The sequence below is a fragment of the Peromyscus leucopus genome, chromosome 12 (assembly GCF_004664715.2).
Source record: "Peromyscus leucopus breed LL Stock chromosome 12, UCI_PerLeu_2.1, whole genome shotgun sequence".
Classification (NCBI taxonomy): Eukaryota; Metazoa; Chordata; class Mammalia; order Rodentia; family Cricetidae; genus Peromyscus; species Peromyscus leucopus.
The window spans coordinates 69,826,006-69,840,507 of NC_051073.1; the positions used below are offsets into that span (position 1 = coordinate 69,826,006).

At 38.2% G+C, this 14,502-nt stretch overlaps 1 protein-coding gene across 1 annotated transcript in view; it reads right to left on the reverse strand.

The window, feature by feature from the left end:
* Positions 1-9,198: 9,198 nt before the first annotated feature.
* Positions 9,199-14,502, reverse strand: part of LOC119088834 (tumor protein 63-like) — a 79,852-nt gene continuing 74,548 nt past the window's right edge. The window contains exons 2-3 of the mRNA XM_037209993.1: positions 10,147-10,275; positions 9,199-9,400 (exon numbers count right to left, since the gene is read on the reverse strand). Coding sequence (XP_037065888.1) covers positions 9,199-9,400; positions 10,147-10,275 — 331 coding nt within the window. The remainder of the gene's footprint in view (positions 9,401-10,146; positions 10,276-14,502) is intronic.

The window sequence follows — 14,502 nt, forward strand, 5'->3', positions numbered from 1 at the left end:
GTTTTATCCCAATTAAAAAATGTATGAAATGTTTGCCCCTGTAGTTCTGCCCATCAGAGACACCTGGAAGGTGTGTAGAAGGGTAGACACTGCTGTCCTTTTCCCCATCAGGTTCTGACTCTAGATCTGGAGTGGAACCCAAGAGTTCCCAGACCTTAACAAATTTCTAAGTATTCTTAACACTGTTGGTCCTCAGACCACGTTTTGAGAATTAAACCATGACTTGGGTCTATATAGATCTGACTTCACTGCTATGTTAAGGGTTAAACCCAGGTGGATCTGTGTGTTGAACACCAAAGTTCATGTTCCCAATCACTCCACTGGAAGAGAATAGTGCAAAACCACTCATTGACAACTGAGTAACATATAACTTATTAAGTAAAATAAATATGTTTTCTTTTCTTTTCTTTTCTTTTTTTGTTTTTTGTTTTATTCAGACTGTGTTTCTCTGTGTAGCTTTGCGCCTTTCCTGGGACTCGTTTTGGAGACCAGGCTGGCCTTGAACTCACAGAGATCTGCCTGCCTCTGCCTCCCGAGTGCTGGGATTAAAGGCGTGTACCACCACTGCCTGGCTAATAAGTATGTTTTCTAATGAGTTCTGTGAGACCTGAACATAAGAAATATTACATTGGTTTTCAAAAGAAGTCTTCAAACTTCAGCAATAGTTAAAAAAAAGGAAGAAAGAAAAAAAGAAAAAGAAAGAAAAAGAAAAACCTCACCCTGTCTACTTTTAAGTAGGAATGGCCAAGTTCCATTTCACAGCATGCTAACATGTCATGGAATAACACTTGATTTTAAAAGGATGAGTATATAGAAATTTCATATTTTTTCTTTCTTCATTGGTAATTGCCACACTTGGAATTAAAAATTTATAGTTTTGAAAGAGATCACATTTTAACCATACTTAAATTACCATTGAGAACCAGGCCCATGAAAAGTATAGCTCCAACCCCTTCATGCACAAAATTTACATCTCAAAAATTGTTTGTCTACTGTAAGTAGTCAGTACCAGCAGCTTGCTCCTGCAGCCTGGGAAACAGAGGCTCAGATACATTCTGTACTTTTTCTAAGTGGACCAAAATAGTGAATGACAGAGCCGGATTGACTTCAGACAGCTGGCTCTTTGCCTCCAGAGGCTGAACCCTTTAGACCTCTTCTCCCAGCAGCCAGCAGAGCAGATCTAGAGGCTCAGAAAGCCAGGCCTACCCCCAGCTCATGCTTATCACAAATGTCCCAAGGGTCACTTGAATCTTAGCCATCTCATCAATTAAGAAAATGTGTGACAGTCACTAGAGCATTTCCAAAGTTCCCATAATTCTCTAAAAGTTTTCCAAGTTTTTCCGGTTGAAACTCTGTCTCCCGGCTGAAGGAAAGGCTGTAGTCCTTCTTTTCAAGTCAGCTTGCTGGGATGTCAATGTGCTAAGGTTCTGAGACGAAGCAAGGTCACCACCAGCTCCCCTGTGTCTGCTGAAATCCCTGTCTGTTTATCTGTCCTTTTCAACTGCTCCATTGTGGATGCACACACACAGAGCACAGTGTCTTAAGTAACTTTGCTGAGGTTACACCAGAGACAGGTGTTAAGGAAACTATTCCCCTGGGGCTATCGTTTCTAACTCTCCCTCTGCAGAACGGGAGGGAGGGACAGAAGGGAAAGGGTTTCTTTTCAGATTAAACACAGGGACTGCAAACACCTTCCCCCAGGCAATACATTCTCTGCCAGTGTGGGCTGCAGTTTACCCAAACACCAAAGCAAAAAGCAAACAGCCTCTTTTGTAAGGGAAGAGCTGTCAGCTGTCAAGTGATATTTGTGAATTTCTAGAGAAGAAAGAAAGAAAAGAAAACCCTTGCCCTTATTTTATTAAGCAGCCTGTTTGTTCAAGGTTGAAATGCATATGTGTGTTTAAGGTAAAGTCTCCCAGTTGGCACTCTTGAACAAAGTGATGTCTTCCTATTGGCTAGGCCACACAAAGAAGAAAATAGAAAAACAGTCTGCTGTCGGGGACATCTAAACTCAGTCTAAACTAAGTGTAGAGTGAGCTTCTCCGTGAGCAGACTAGGTGATTACACGCGGATTCCACAGGACTCACTAGAGCATTTAGTGTTTAGTGGAATGTTTCCTTGCTCCCATGTTTTAATTGTATTCAGAGAATGAACACACATAGCTCACCAGCCGAGGAGATTGCCAGGGCTTCTACAGGAAAGGTTAAGAAGTGCTAAAGGAAAAGGAGAAAATGATGTAGCCATTCTCATGTCCAGGACAAATTCTAGACACTATGCACACTGTTTTTCCACCAGGTCTTTTCCACACCATCCCTATCACAGCCTGCCCATGAATCAACTAGCTGCTCCAGTCTCCAAGAGGACTTACTTCTCTTCACCCAAAATGCCTAGCCTTATGCATCCTTCGGATAACTTGACTAAAATGAAAGGTGCCACTTATGGAGGCATTTCAGCATGGTGTGCAATCAATGGACACGTCTGCCTCCTACATATGTTTGCATTTTTTCACAGAAGATACTGGATCACCAAAGTTACCTCCAGTTTGTAACCCTTCGTCACAACTAATGGATATGTAAACACACAGCAATAATAATAAAAGAAAGAATTCATGGAAACAAGCCCATTGTGAACACAATTTTATCCCATAATTATGCATTTATGTATCTATAAGAGAACATCCATATCTAAATATTTTTCTAAAAATTACTATCAGTAGAAAAGTTAAAATATGGTGAATCTGAACAATCTATATTATAACAATGAAGGGTGGTTTTTCTTGTGAATATTAGCAAATAAGCTCTATAATAGAAATATTAAAAAAAAAATTATAAAACTGATTTTTGACATTCCAGCCAGGGAAGCAGGAATACACTTTGTCTGGAGCCCCCAGTGACCACACCTATCATAATCCCAGAAGAATTTCCAACCAGGCAATACATAGCCACCACACTCTAAGAACCAGAGAGTAAACAGAAACCAAGGAAGAAAACACCCACCCAACAAAGACAAGACCAGATATCACCAAGAATTACAATCTTCCCAAACCCAGATGCCAAATTGCCAGCGTACAATCAATAACAGCCAGGACAATACATCTCCACTAGAGCCGGTCAACACCAACAAAGTAGGCCCTAAGAACTGCAACATAGCTGAAGCACAAGAGAAAGACCTTGAAATAGCCTTTATGAATATGATAAAGGTCTTAAAGATTAAATAAACTCCTTAAAGAAATCAATGAAAACACAAACAGTGGAAGGAATTGAGGAAAACTTATCAAGACCTGAAAGTGAAAAATAGAATCGATAAGGAAAACTCAAACTGAGGAAAATCTGGAAATGAACTTCAAGGAACATGAACAGGCACTTCATAGGCAAGCCTTACCAACAGAATATAAGAGATGGAAGAGGGAATCTTAGGCATTGAAAACATGATAGAATAGATGGATACTTTGATCAAAGAAAATGTTAAGTGTAAAAAAATTCTGAATTCTGGCACAAAACATCCAGGAAATCTGGGATATTATGAAAAAAATCTAAGAATAATAGGAATAGAAGAAGTAACAAAGGTCAAAGGCACAGAAAATATTTTTGAAAAAAATCATAGAAGAAAATTTCTCTAACCTAAAGAAGGAGATGTCTATCAAGTTATGAGAGGCATATAGAACACCAAATAGACTGGACAGGAAAATAAATTCCCTTTGTCATATAATATTCAAAACACTAAAATACAAAACAAAGAAAGAATTTAAAAAATCAACAAATTTAAGATCCTAAAGGGGAAAAGACCAATTAACACATAACATATAAAGGCAGAACAATAACCCCTGAATTCTCAGTGGAGATGCTAAAAGCCTGAAGGGTCTGGACAGATGTTCTACAGACTCTCAGATGTCATCCCAGACAACTAGACTCAACAACACTTTCAATCACAATAGATAGAGAAAATAAGACATTCCATGATAAAGCCAAAATTAAGCAATATCTATCTACAAATCCAGCCCTCCAGAAGGTACTAGAAGGAAAGTTCAATATTAGGAGATTAAGTACACCCAAGAAAACACAAGAAATAAATAATCTCAGACCAGCAATTAAAAGAGGGAACACACACACACACACACACACACACACACACACACACACACACACACAAACACACAAACACACAAACAACAAAGTAACAGTAATCAACAAACCCTGCTCATGGAAAACTCTCAACATCAATGGTCTCAATTACCCAATAAAAAGACACAGGCTAACAGAATGGATGTGCAAACAGGGCCCATACTTCTGCTGCATACAAGAAACACACCTTAGCCAGGCGGTGGTGGTTCACACCTTTAATCCCAGCACTCAAGAGGCAGAGCCAGGTGGATCTCTGTGAGTTCAAGACCAGCCTGGGCTACCAAGTGAGTTCCAGGAAAGGCGCAAAGCTACACAGAGAAACCCTGTCTCGAAAAAAAAAGAAAAAAAAAAAAAAAAAAAAAAAGAAACACACCTTAGCATCAAGGATAAACATCATCACCTTAGATAAAAGTATAGAAAGAGGTGCTTCCAGTGAATGGACCTAAGAACCAAGCTGATGTAGCCATTTTAATATCTGGCAAAACAGATTTCAAACCAAAACAATTCAGAGAGATAGGGAAGGACACTAAATAATCAAAGGAAAATCTACCATGGGGATTATGAATTCTTAACATCTATGCACCAAACACAAGGGGACCCAAGTTCATAAAAGAAACACTAGTCCAGTTTAAATCACACATTGATCCTCACACACTAACATATTGTGGGAGACTTCAATATATTCTCTTCTATGCTATTTCTTGGTAGATGACAGAGGAAAAACACCGAGATTCTTGGAGTCACCCCTAAAATATGCAAATAAACTAAAGACAAAGTAGATAAATTAAAATAATGCAGTCGAAAAAGAGATCAAGTAACCACAATGACAGAATAAATGGAAACATCAACAATGGAATGAAGAAGCAGAAAACAATCATAGTCCTAAAGCACACTAATTCCATTATATCTAAACGGTGTGTACGGCACAAAGGACACAAGTTGTCAGAATGCATGGAAGTAATCCAATTACATATTATTGAGAAAAATTCATTTCAAAACAATGATTTCTCATCATACTCATCATGCAAACAGCAAAGAACTGGAAATTTCAGATTGCTCAAGTATTATTCGAGACAAAATAGGCTAACATGGAAGCACACTGGCAGAGATTAACTGAAGGAGTACACAAGGGCCAATTTGCCATGAATGTTAATAATCTTAGATATCATGCACCCAACACACATGTAAAAAAAATGTAAACACTTGAAAAGGCAAACAGATCCATAATTATTGCTTGGAAACTTCAACAGTCAGTAGTCAATATACCAGGAGACAGAAAAACAGAAAAGATGTAGAACTATACAGTTCCAAATCCAACTGGATCCAGTTATTTATAGAACTTCCCACACAACAAAAGCAGAGTGTGTGGTCTTGTACTTCAGTGGTAGTCTTTCCAACACTAATAGGTCAAAGTTGAAGTTCCAAAAAAGTATAAATATATTTAAAACTAAACAGAACCTGAAAAACACATTAATAACATCAGTATTTATTGGATGAGGCTATGGCAATGTCTAGTGGGAAATTTATTATAGTCAATGCTAAAATCTGCAGGAGAAAAAGAAAATAATCAACTCACCAATATAAATGAGGAGGCTTAGACATTAGAGCATTGATAAAATGATGACTGCAAGAAAAGAAAGAAGAAGCAGGGGAGGAGGAGGAAGAGAAAAAGCAGGAGAATGAAATGATGAGGAAATGAGAAAAACAAGGAGGAAGATGAGAAAGAGGAAGAAGAGGAAGAAGTGAAATGGTAGGGAGGAGAAAAGAAATTTCAGGAAAAAAAATAAGGGAGAGGTGCAAAATAAAATAAAAGGCGCAGAAGTCAGGAAAGCAAACCAGAAAAAAAAATAATAAGGTTGGATAGATAAATCTATTAGGAAAAAAGGTAAAGTAAAATTTGAGGTGTTTTGTTGAAAGGTAATCAATATTGGTAAGTCTCTGGTACTGAAAGTTTCCAGCATAGTACATGAAAATATAATTATCTATCTTTCCAGTATTAGCAGATTATAAAGGAAATATTCCAAACAATTCTATATGCATGGACTTAGTAACTATAATTCAATTTATCATTTCTCAAAAACTACATCTTGTTAAGACTCGCCCAAGATAAAAGAATAGCAGCAGTCCTATAAAGGAATTCGGTTCCTAGCTCCTGGAAAAGACATACCAGACCTTAATGGTTTCATTGGGTAAATTCTATCAAGTATGCAAAAGAGAATTATCATTCTATAGAACCTTTCAATTTCAACAACTTTTGTGCTGGGAATAGAATCCTGGTCCTCTAGAAGAGCACCCCAGGCTTTTAATGGCTGAGTCACCTCTGCAGCTCTAAACATTGTAATTTTTAATGCTCAGATTTTTCTTACATAGACATTCTTTAGTTGAATTTTTCAACCTGACTTCTTCAAATTTCTTAGTTCCTCCGATGCTTTGATGGTAACAGTTTCACAAATGTGGACTCACCCCACCCTGTCATAATCAGTTTTGCTCATGTTCCAAAGCATAATTACAAATCACCCTTTCTGTAACCTATTGCTGGTCTTTCTCAGTCTTAATATATCATAACACTGTCATGTTTCTGTAAGAATATCCATACTTCTGAGTAGATTTCATGGATAATTTTATACCCATTTTCTATTTTATAACCTTTAATGCTATTTCATGGTCTTCTCAAGGGAAGAAACAATGATTTCCTCATCTACAGCTAGATGTACATAACTACCTACATGCCATAGGTAGTTACTAAATAATAAGTGTGTTTGGACTTGTACACATGATGGGAATTTTATATAAATAAATTTTATATAAATCTGGGTCATAGAAGTAGGCTGATATGTGCTGGAACAGGTACTATGGCCAAACACATATACATACATACACACACACACACACACACACACACACAAAGATTGCAGTCTATTGAGATGTAAAATTGAAGGTTTCTCACGTATATCTGGGATGAATCAGTAAGGTTATAAATACAGAGCATTTTAGGTAATTACCACTCAGTTTCCTTTAAGTAAAATCTGATTTAACGTGAAGTATAAAGAGTAAATAAGTACAAAATAGTTATTTGGCCAGCATCCATCACTGAGGAGAATGTTTAACTGTTAATATTTAATCCACAATTTGAATGTATTAGAGGCATGCTTACACAGATCCAAAGTAATACAAATCTGAGAAATATAGTAACATATAAAACAATAGAATCAAGGATCATTATGGCACTTGATAAAACATATAAAATATGAATTTCTTTTGAGATATTTCACTCAGCCTCATTCACTAACCCAATAGAACTAATTTTCAGCAGCATAAAACACATTTTAATAAAAAAAAATATACACAGGATCTACAATCTAATTTAACATCTACACTTCAATTTCCTTTGCTAATAATCAGACCAAAACATGATTCCATTTCTTGCCCATACAAAAAATCAGGGGGAAAAAAAATAGGATGAATTTCTCAATTTCTGTCCTTAGTAATCTGACATGTCTCCTCACGTCCATCATGGAGTTGCATTTCTCAGACAGTGAGAAAAGAATTGGCCGAGTTCCCAGCTTATTAAAATACTGTATTGATGGGGGAAGTAATTTATGTGTAGACTTTACAAAGTATTTAGCAATTACCCGATAGTGGAACTGAAGAAACGAGCCCCACACAGTCTCACAGCAGTCGAGAAGGACAAGGCATCTGAGAGTCTCCCTGCTTTCTAACTTACAGAGCAGAGCACTATCACAGCGTCCTGTGCAAACTCCCTATTTTGCCATGCCTGCTGCTGAGGCCTGTGGTGATCTGGCCCGGACTGTGTAACTGTCATTCATATAGAACTATGTGTGTGCAGAGATGAAGAGAAGACAGCATCAGAATAGTGCTAATATAGAAGTTGAAAACTCATATGCAATTAGAATTTATGACAATTGTAAGTTCTTTTGAGTTAAAAACGGGGTATCTACAGAAAGGTAAGCTTGATTATTTAATGAGATTCAGTCTTTCTCTCCTTCTATGTACACGTCAAAACAGCTGCCTCGAGTGCTTTATTATTATTTCTTCCTCTCTGGCAAAGCCCTACTGCCTTCTTTCTGAACCCCAACTATGTGCTCTCGAGCACACCAATGACAAAAATGTGGTGGCCTCTGATTCCTGAAGAGACGGAGAAATAAACAAGTGTAGCATTGCGTAACACAGAACATACCAAAAGTTATCATCACCCGTTGCTTCAGAGGGATGGTATTTAATTCCAGAGGGTGGAAACGGTGACATAGAAAGAATTCCAAGAGAGAGCAGGGCAGAGAGGGCAGTGAGGGACAGATAAGAACTGGATAGGGGGAAGAAAAACGTGGCAATGATATTTTGGAAGAGAATGTTTTCAACAACAAAATGAAACAACAGAAGAGTCTGGAACATTAGGACACCAAGTGTGTTGGTATATAAATTACAATGTTGGGAACTGGAATTTAAAAGCTTGTGATTTTGAATTTCATAACTTTAGCTATTCCTATGTAGCCAAGAGTTAGAATTGAAAATCTTTTCAGTATAAGCACATATAACGCTTTAAGGCAGGTGCACCTTTGCTTGGAAACACCTGAGTTTTTTTTTGTTTGTTTGTTTTTGTTTTTTTTAGTACAGGATCTGTATCAAAATTAACAGTAATACTACTGACCTAGCCAGAGACAGAAGTCACTAGTATGGTTTCACCACTTAATAGGTAGGTAATAAACCTAACATCCTAACATTATGAGTGACACAGTGGAAAAGCCCAGGAAATACCACTTATTTCTCATCTATGCTCCTTTTGACTTTGTTTCCTGAGTATGTGTCCAGAAGTTACTTCTTCCTTCGGCATTACTGTGAAGCTAAATGAGGAAAGTGCTTCCCACAGCGGATGGATCTGGGTAGCATCAGATCCAGCTTCTGCTTCTCTAGGCTGTGAGCACCCTGGTGCCATCATCCTCTCTGATTTGGGCTTACCATAAAGAACAATGAAGAAAACAAACAGACAAATGAAAAGAAAAAGCACCACTAATCATTTCCCAGTTGACGAGATATGCTCTCTTCCCAACGGTCTTTCTGTTCAGAGCCATCTCCTTTTGATTTGCCAATAGCCTGGCCCACACATGAAGAGGGAGCTCAGGGTACTCACCCACATGGGGTCACTGAGGTCTGAGTCCTGCATGCGAATACAATCCATGCTGATCTCAATCTTGTTGGTTGCACCATTTTCTGATGGTTCATCTACAAAGTTCAAGTCGATGGGCTGTACCGAACATATAGGCCTAGCACAAAGAAGAGGACAGTATGCATCACCAATCGGGAGAAACTGCAAGGCATTTAACTAATTAATAATGATGAAATTTTTCTGCTTCAGTGCTAGCCAGTCCTTGCTTAGAATCAGAAACCCCAGGTTTGAATCTGGACTCAACCCTTTCCCATGCACATCATCCGAGGAAGGTCAAACTAAATCCTACTTGGCATGTTGGAGACATGACCTCTGCTGGCTGACACGAAGGCTAACGTGGATAGGTCAGGGACAGTGCCATGTGCAGATCCTGGAAGGCCAGTGGTGGGCAGTAAGCACTCTAGTGTCCCCTTTCATCTTTCTATCAACTTAACTAAAACCTGGCTTTGAGAAAAACAGTAATAAACATTTTTCACAGAAATGTAAAATGACTAATGAAATAGAGTGTTTCACCTTCTCAGGGGATACGTCTTCAAGAAAAAGGAATAGGGCTTGAGGGCCAGACATTGATACTGGGGAAGGTGTTTCAGATTGTTCTGGGAAAAACATTTAGAATGTGTACAGTGCTACTACTTCAAAGTAATGATGTTCTTTTGGTATTGAAAACTGGAGAAAGAAAACTTTATTTTCAATGCCATTAAATAATCGACGGCCTTAAATTTACAAAAGGATAACTTTGGTTAACTGACTCTCAAAATGTTCTGTAGTAAATGATGTTTCAGCCATTTGTGTTGACTTATTTTTAAAGAGTTCAGGTGCACTTCTTGATTATTCCATACTTACTGTTCCAGAAAATCCCAGATATGCTGGAAAACTTCTGGGCTGAGGAACTCACTTGTCTGGGTGCTCTGTGACATGGCGGATCGGTAATAACTTTCTTTCCAAGAGAAATGAGCTGGGGTTTCTACGAAACTTAAAAGGACAAAAAAAATGAAGCTAAGATTATAGTATCTGTATTCACGACACTGGCTAATTAAATCAAATCTAAGCGAAAACACCAATGAGTCTGTAAAGTCATACAGGCATACGGAACACAGTTCCTAAGTTGTACAAATGATGTTTCTTTAGAAAGCATCCCAGACTATACTCTGCAGGCAATCAAGACAAAAATTCCAATGCTAGACAATCAAGTCATTTTTATCAAATGCATCTCTCTTAATTAATAGCATTGTTACTGTATGCTATACTTACACTTCCCAACAGAGTGTAGATTTCAAAAAGAAAATAAACAGCCCTTCATTAAATCTGTCGGCAAGGCTGACCTATCATTAAACCTATTTTATAAGTGCCTCAAATGATTATCTGCCCATTCTGCCTCCAGCAGGTAAGAAGTAGAATTGGAAAACAGAAGTCATTTCAGAGAACTTCAATTTTGTCCTAGGATTAATAACTTCTCTTGTAGCTACAATTTTAGTACCACACTGTAGGACAATAAATATAAGCTTCTTGGACCTAAGGCTTTATTTTTTTAATCACTAGTTGCTTACCAGGTTGTGTGTGTGTGTGTGTGTGTGTAGGTGTTACTTAATTGGAATTAGAATTCATGGTTAACTAAGGGATACACAAACACCAGGATTCTGTGCTAATTAATGCCACTTCAACTTGTTCATTTTGTGGCTAGGTTCTCAAGTATGATTTTTTTTTTTAATTCAACATTGATCCCTGTTTATCTAGAATGAAACTCCAGCTTTTTTTCAGTTGATATATTCTCCAAGTCTGAATATTATCTGCCTAGATAATCTGGGTAGTGATTTGCTATAATGATCAGTAGGCTAATTTTACCTCAGAATGAAATTAGTTATGCTCTTAAATCATCGCTGTTCATGTAAAAATGAATGAAATTAATAGTGTAAGAGGACAGTTAATCTTCTTACTCCCCTTTCAAATATTTACTCTATATTCTATTTACATAGTAGGAGATTACAACACTGGGTTTATTAATAAATCATACCACCCTACCTCAGCAGTACATTCATTGATTTGGTTAAATAATATAAAAATAATGAATAAAATATGCATCCTTCACCAAGAAGCATCTGAGTACTGGAAATAAAAAGTGAGTATGACTGTCTCATTCCTCTGGGAGGTCATGATGGAGACAAGGGGAAAACAAATCTATAATAAACATGGTGAGTGTAAACATCTCTATTAAATCATGATATATAATTTTGGCAGGCCCAAAGAAAGAGACAAGTGTCTGAGGGAGAATCAGCCTGAGCAGTAAGAGCTAATGTGCACTGTAGGTAGACTAGCAAGGAGGTCAACCAGTTGTCTGTCTCATCCATTTTGGTCTACAGTCAAATATGAAGGGCTAACATGGACAATAACTTAGTGCATATGAAACATAAAGGCTGTGCAAAATTTTGGACACAGAATGTGGAGATATGCAATTGGGGAGGATATGGAACTTAAGTGCTGTGTCAAAAGAAGAGTGGGCACTAGGACTTACATTGAAAGGTCCTTTCGTAAGCTATTCTTTGAAGATTTATTTCTAATTTTAATCTGTGTCTGTGTGGGTATATATGTTCATGAGTGCTGGTATCAGTGGAACCCAGATAAGGGAACTGGATCTCTTGGAGGAGTTACAGGTGATTGTGAGCTACCAGGCATGATTACTGGGAACCAAACTCTGCAAGGAATTTCAAAGGAACATCTAGTCCTTTAGTCCTCCATAATTTGAGAGGGGGAAAAAAAAAACATTACTTTTCATCAGTAGTATGTCACCTATCTCATACATATTCATAAACACTTCTTTAAATTATACAACTCAGAAGCCAATGGGCTGGTACCCGCATCCTCTGACACACATTCCTTCCTTATGGTGAGAGGCTACAGTCATTGTTCCTAGAGTATGCTATCATTTACTTTACTTTGCTAAATAAACTTCCTCTTAAACTGGGTGGGCTTTTTTCTTTCCTCTCTAAGAGTACAAAAATTTAGAAATGTACGCCTAGTGAGATATTGACCTCCAAAAAGAGAAGAAGAAATGATAGGGGAAGGCAGATGAAGGGGGGTGAGGGGAGGAGAAAGGAAGAGAGAGGAGGGGAACAGAGTTCAAGGCTGTCCATTAGGACATGCTTACACATCTCCTTTGCAAACAGAGTTAATTTCTTGTTCAGTAGTTCAGCATACAAACACTATGGGGGAGGGAGTGGAGAGGTCACCTAGGGCCATAGGGCATGAACGATGAAGTCAGCACTGCCCATCTTTTAAGTCTTTGCCTATGGGAGAATCTCAGTATCAATTACTCATGCAACAATGGCTTCCTTCAAAGGTCTCTGTCAAACCAGTCATGCCCAAACACTGGAAGTCTGAAGGGTTTTTTTTTTTTTAAGTTCTTTATGGCCTTTTTTTTTTTTTTTTTCTTTAAACAAACTATCCTTCACTCTGTATTCTAATTCAGAAAAGAATACTTTTCTTCATAGAAGTTACTGGAAAACACGCATCAGTCAGCAGCTGGCGTTTTCTTTTGCTTTCCCGTGGCCCCAGAAAGCATCACTGCCACCTTGATTCTGTTCATTGACCATGTGGAAAGGCTAGACTGAAATACCAAACTAAAGAACAATCAGGCCAGCTCTGTTATGCTCTAACGTGGCTCTTTCTGCAGTCTTTAAAAATAAACTAGGACATAAGATGCTAATACTTTCCATACCTGGACCAACCTATGGCTTTTTAGCAGTGCCCATGCTTGCCATTTATCCAGTAACATAAATATGGGGAATTCATTTTAAGAACAAAGTCTCCCTATTTCCCTTTAGAACACACACACACACACACACACACACACACACACACACACACACACACACACAAAGACACTCACACACATATATTTAGAAATGCACTTGATTCTACACAAGCATGCCCTAAACTGCCTAACAGAAAAGATAACAGTTAGCAAGGCAACTAGAAGCTCCTGGCTGCTGCTAGATTTCCTGACTCAGGTCTCAGTAACCGTGGAGAGGAAAGCAGCTCTTCCAGGAGCATCCTGTCCAGTTAGGATCACACTGGAACTCTCATAGGTTGAGGGGATGATGCCATGCATGAGTCCCGGCTATGAAGGATGGTTAGCATATCAAGTTCATCCTGTCTCATTAACATCACAGCGTAGCTGAGGTCCCTACAGCATGAACTTCCTCAAGATCCATTACTGTGCTGCAATGTTGGCTGTTGAGAACAGGAGCTAAACTCCCTGGGACTTTCCAAGCAATGGTTAATCACAGCTATTATTCTAACATATTATTATGAAATAAATTTAAATGACAGTTACACTAAAATACAAAGGTGATAAATGCTGAAAACTCATCTCCTCCTAATCGTCTTGCTATCTAGCATACATCAATACTCCTGAGTGCCATTTTAAAAACAAATACGGCAGGATGGCTTAGTTTAAAAAATAAAATTATCTGTGGATTCCATGTCATCCCTCTGAAACAAATGCACATAATACACTTGGAAATGTTTCATGTGCAAACGACTCAACCATCTACAGAGATTCTAGTATGCAGAAAGCCATTCAAAGGGTTAGCTAATGAATAGGGCATGTTGCTTTTTAGAAAGTTGGGGTTTTGTTTTTTTGGTTTTTTTTTTTTTTTTTTTTTTTTTTTTAAGCCGGGCAGTGGTGGCACATGCCTTTAATCCCAGTACTTGGGAGGCAGAGCCAGGAGGATCTCTGTGATTTTGAAGTCACCCTCGTCTACAGAGTAAGATCCAGGAGAGGCACCAAAACTACTCAGAGAAACCCTGTCTTGAAAAACAAACAAACAAAAAGGTTTTTTTTTTTCCCCATAGATATTATTAATACAGTGCTTGTAACTTTTTCTTAATTTTTACTCTTTATCGCAACAACTTGTGCACTGATTTCTAATTTCCTACTGCACGGTGACCTTCTTAGGGGTAGACAAGCCAATCCCGGCCAGTCCTCTCAGTTTGTGCTCTGCCTGTCTGAGGTGTCTGAGGATTGATCTGCAGTAGAGCATTGCTGTGGATTAAGGCGCGATCTTTGAATGGGGCCTGCTTTTCCAGTTATGCAGAGGCCCTCCAGCCTCAGAGAAGAGAAGCAGGTTAGTCAAGTCCACTCAGGCAGTAAACGATAAAGCTGGGACTTAAATACAAGATTGTGTGGCTTCAAAGTCATGC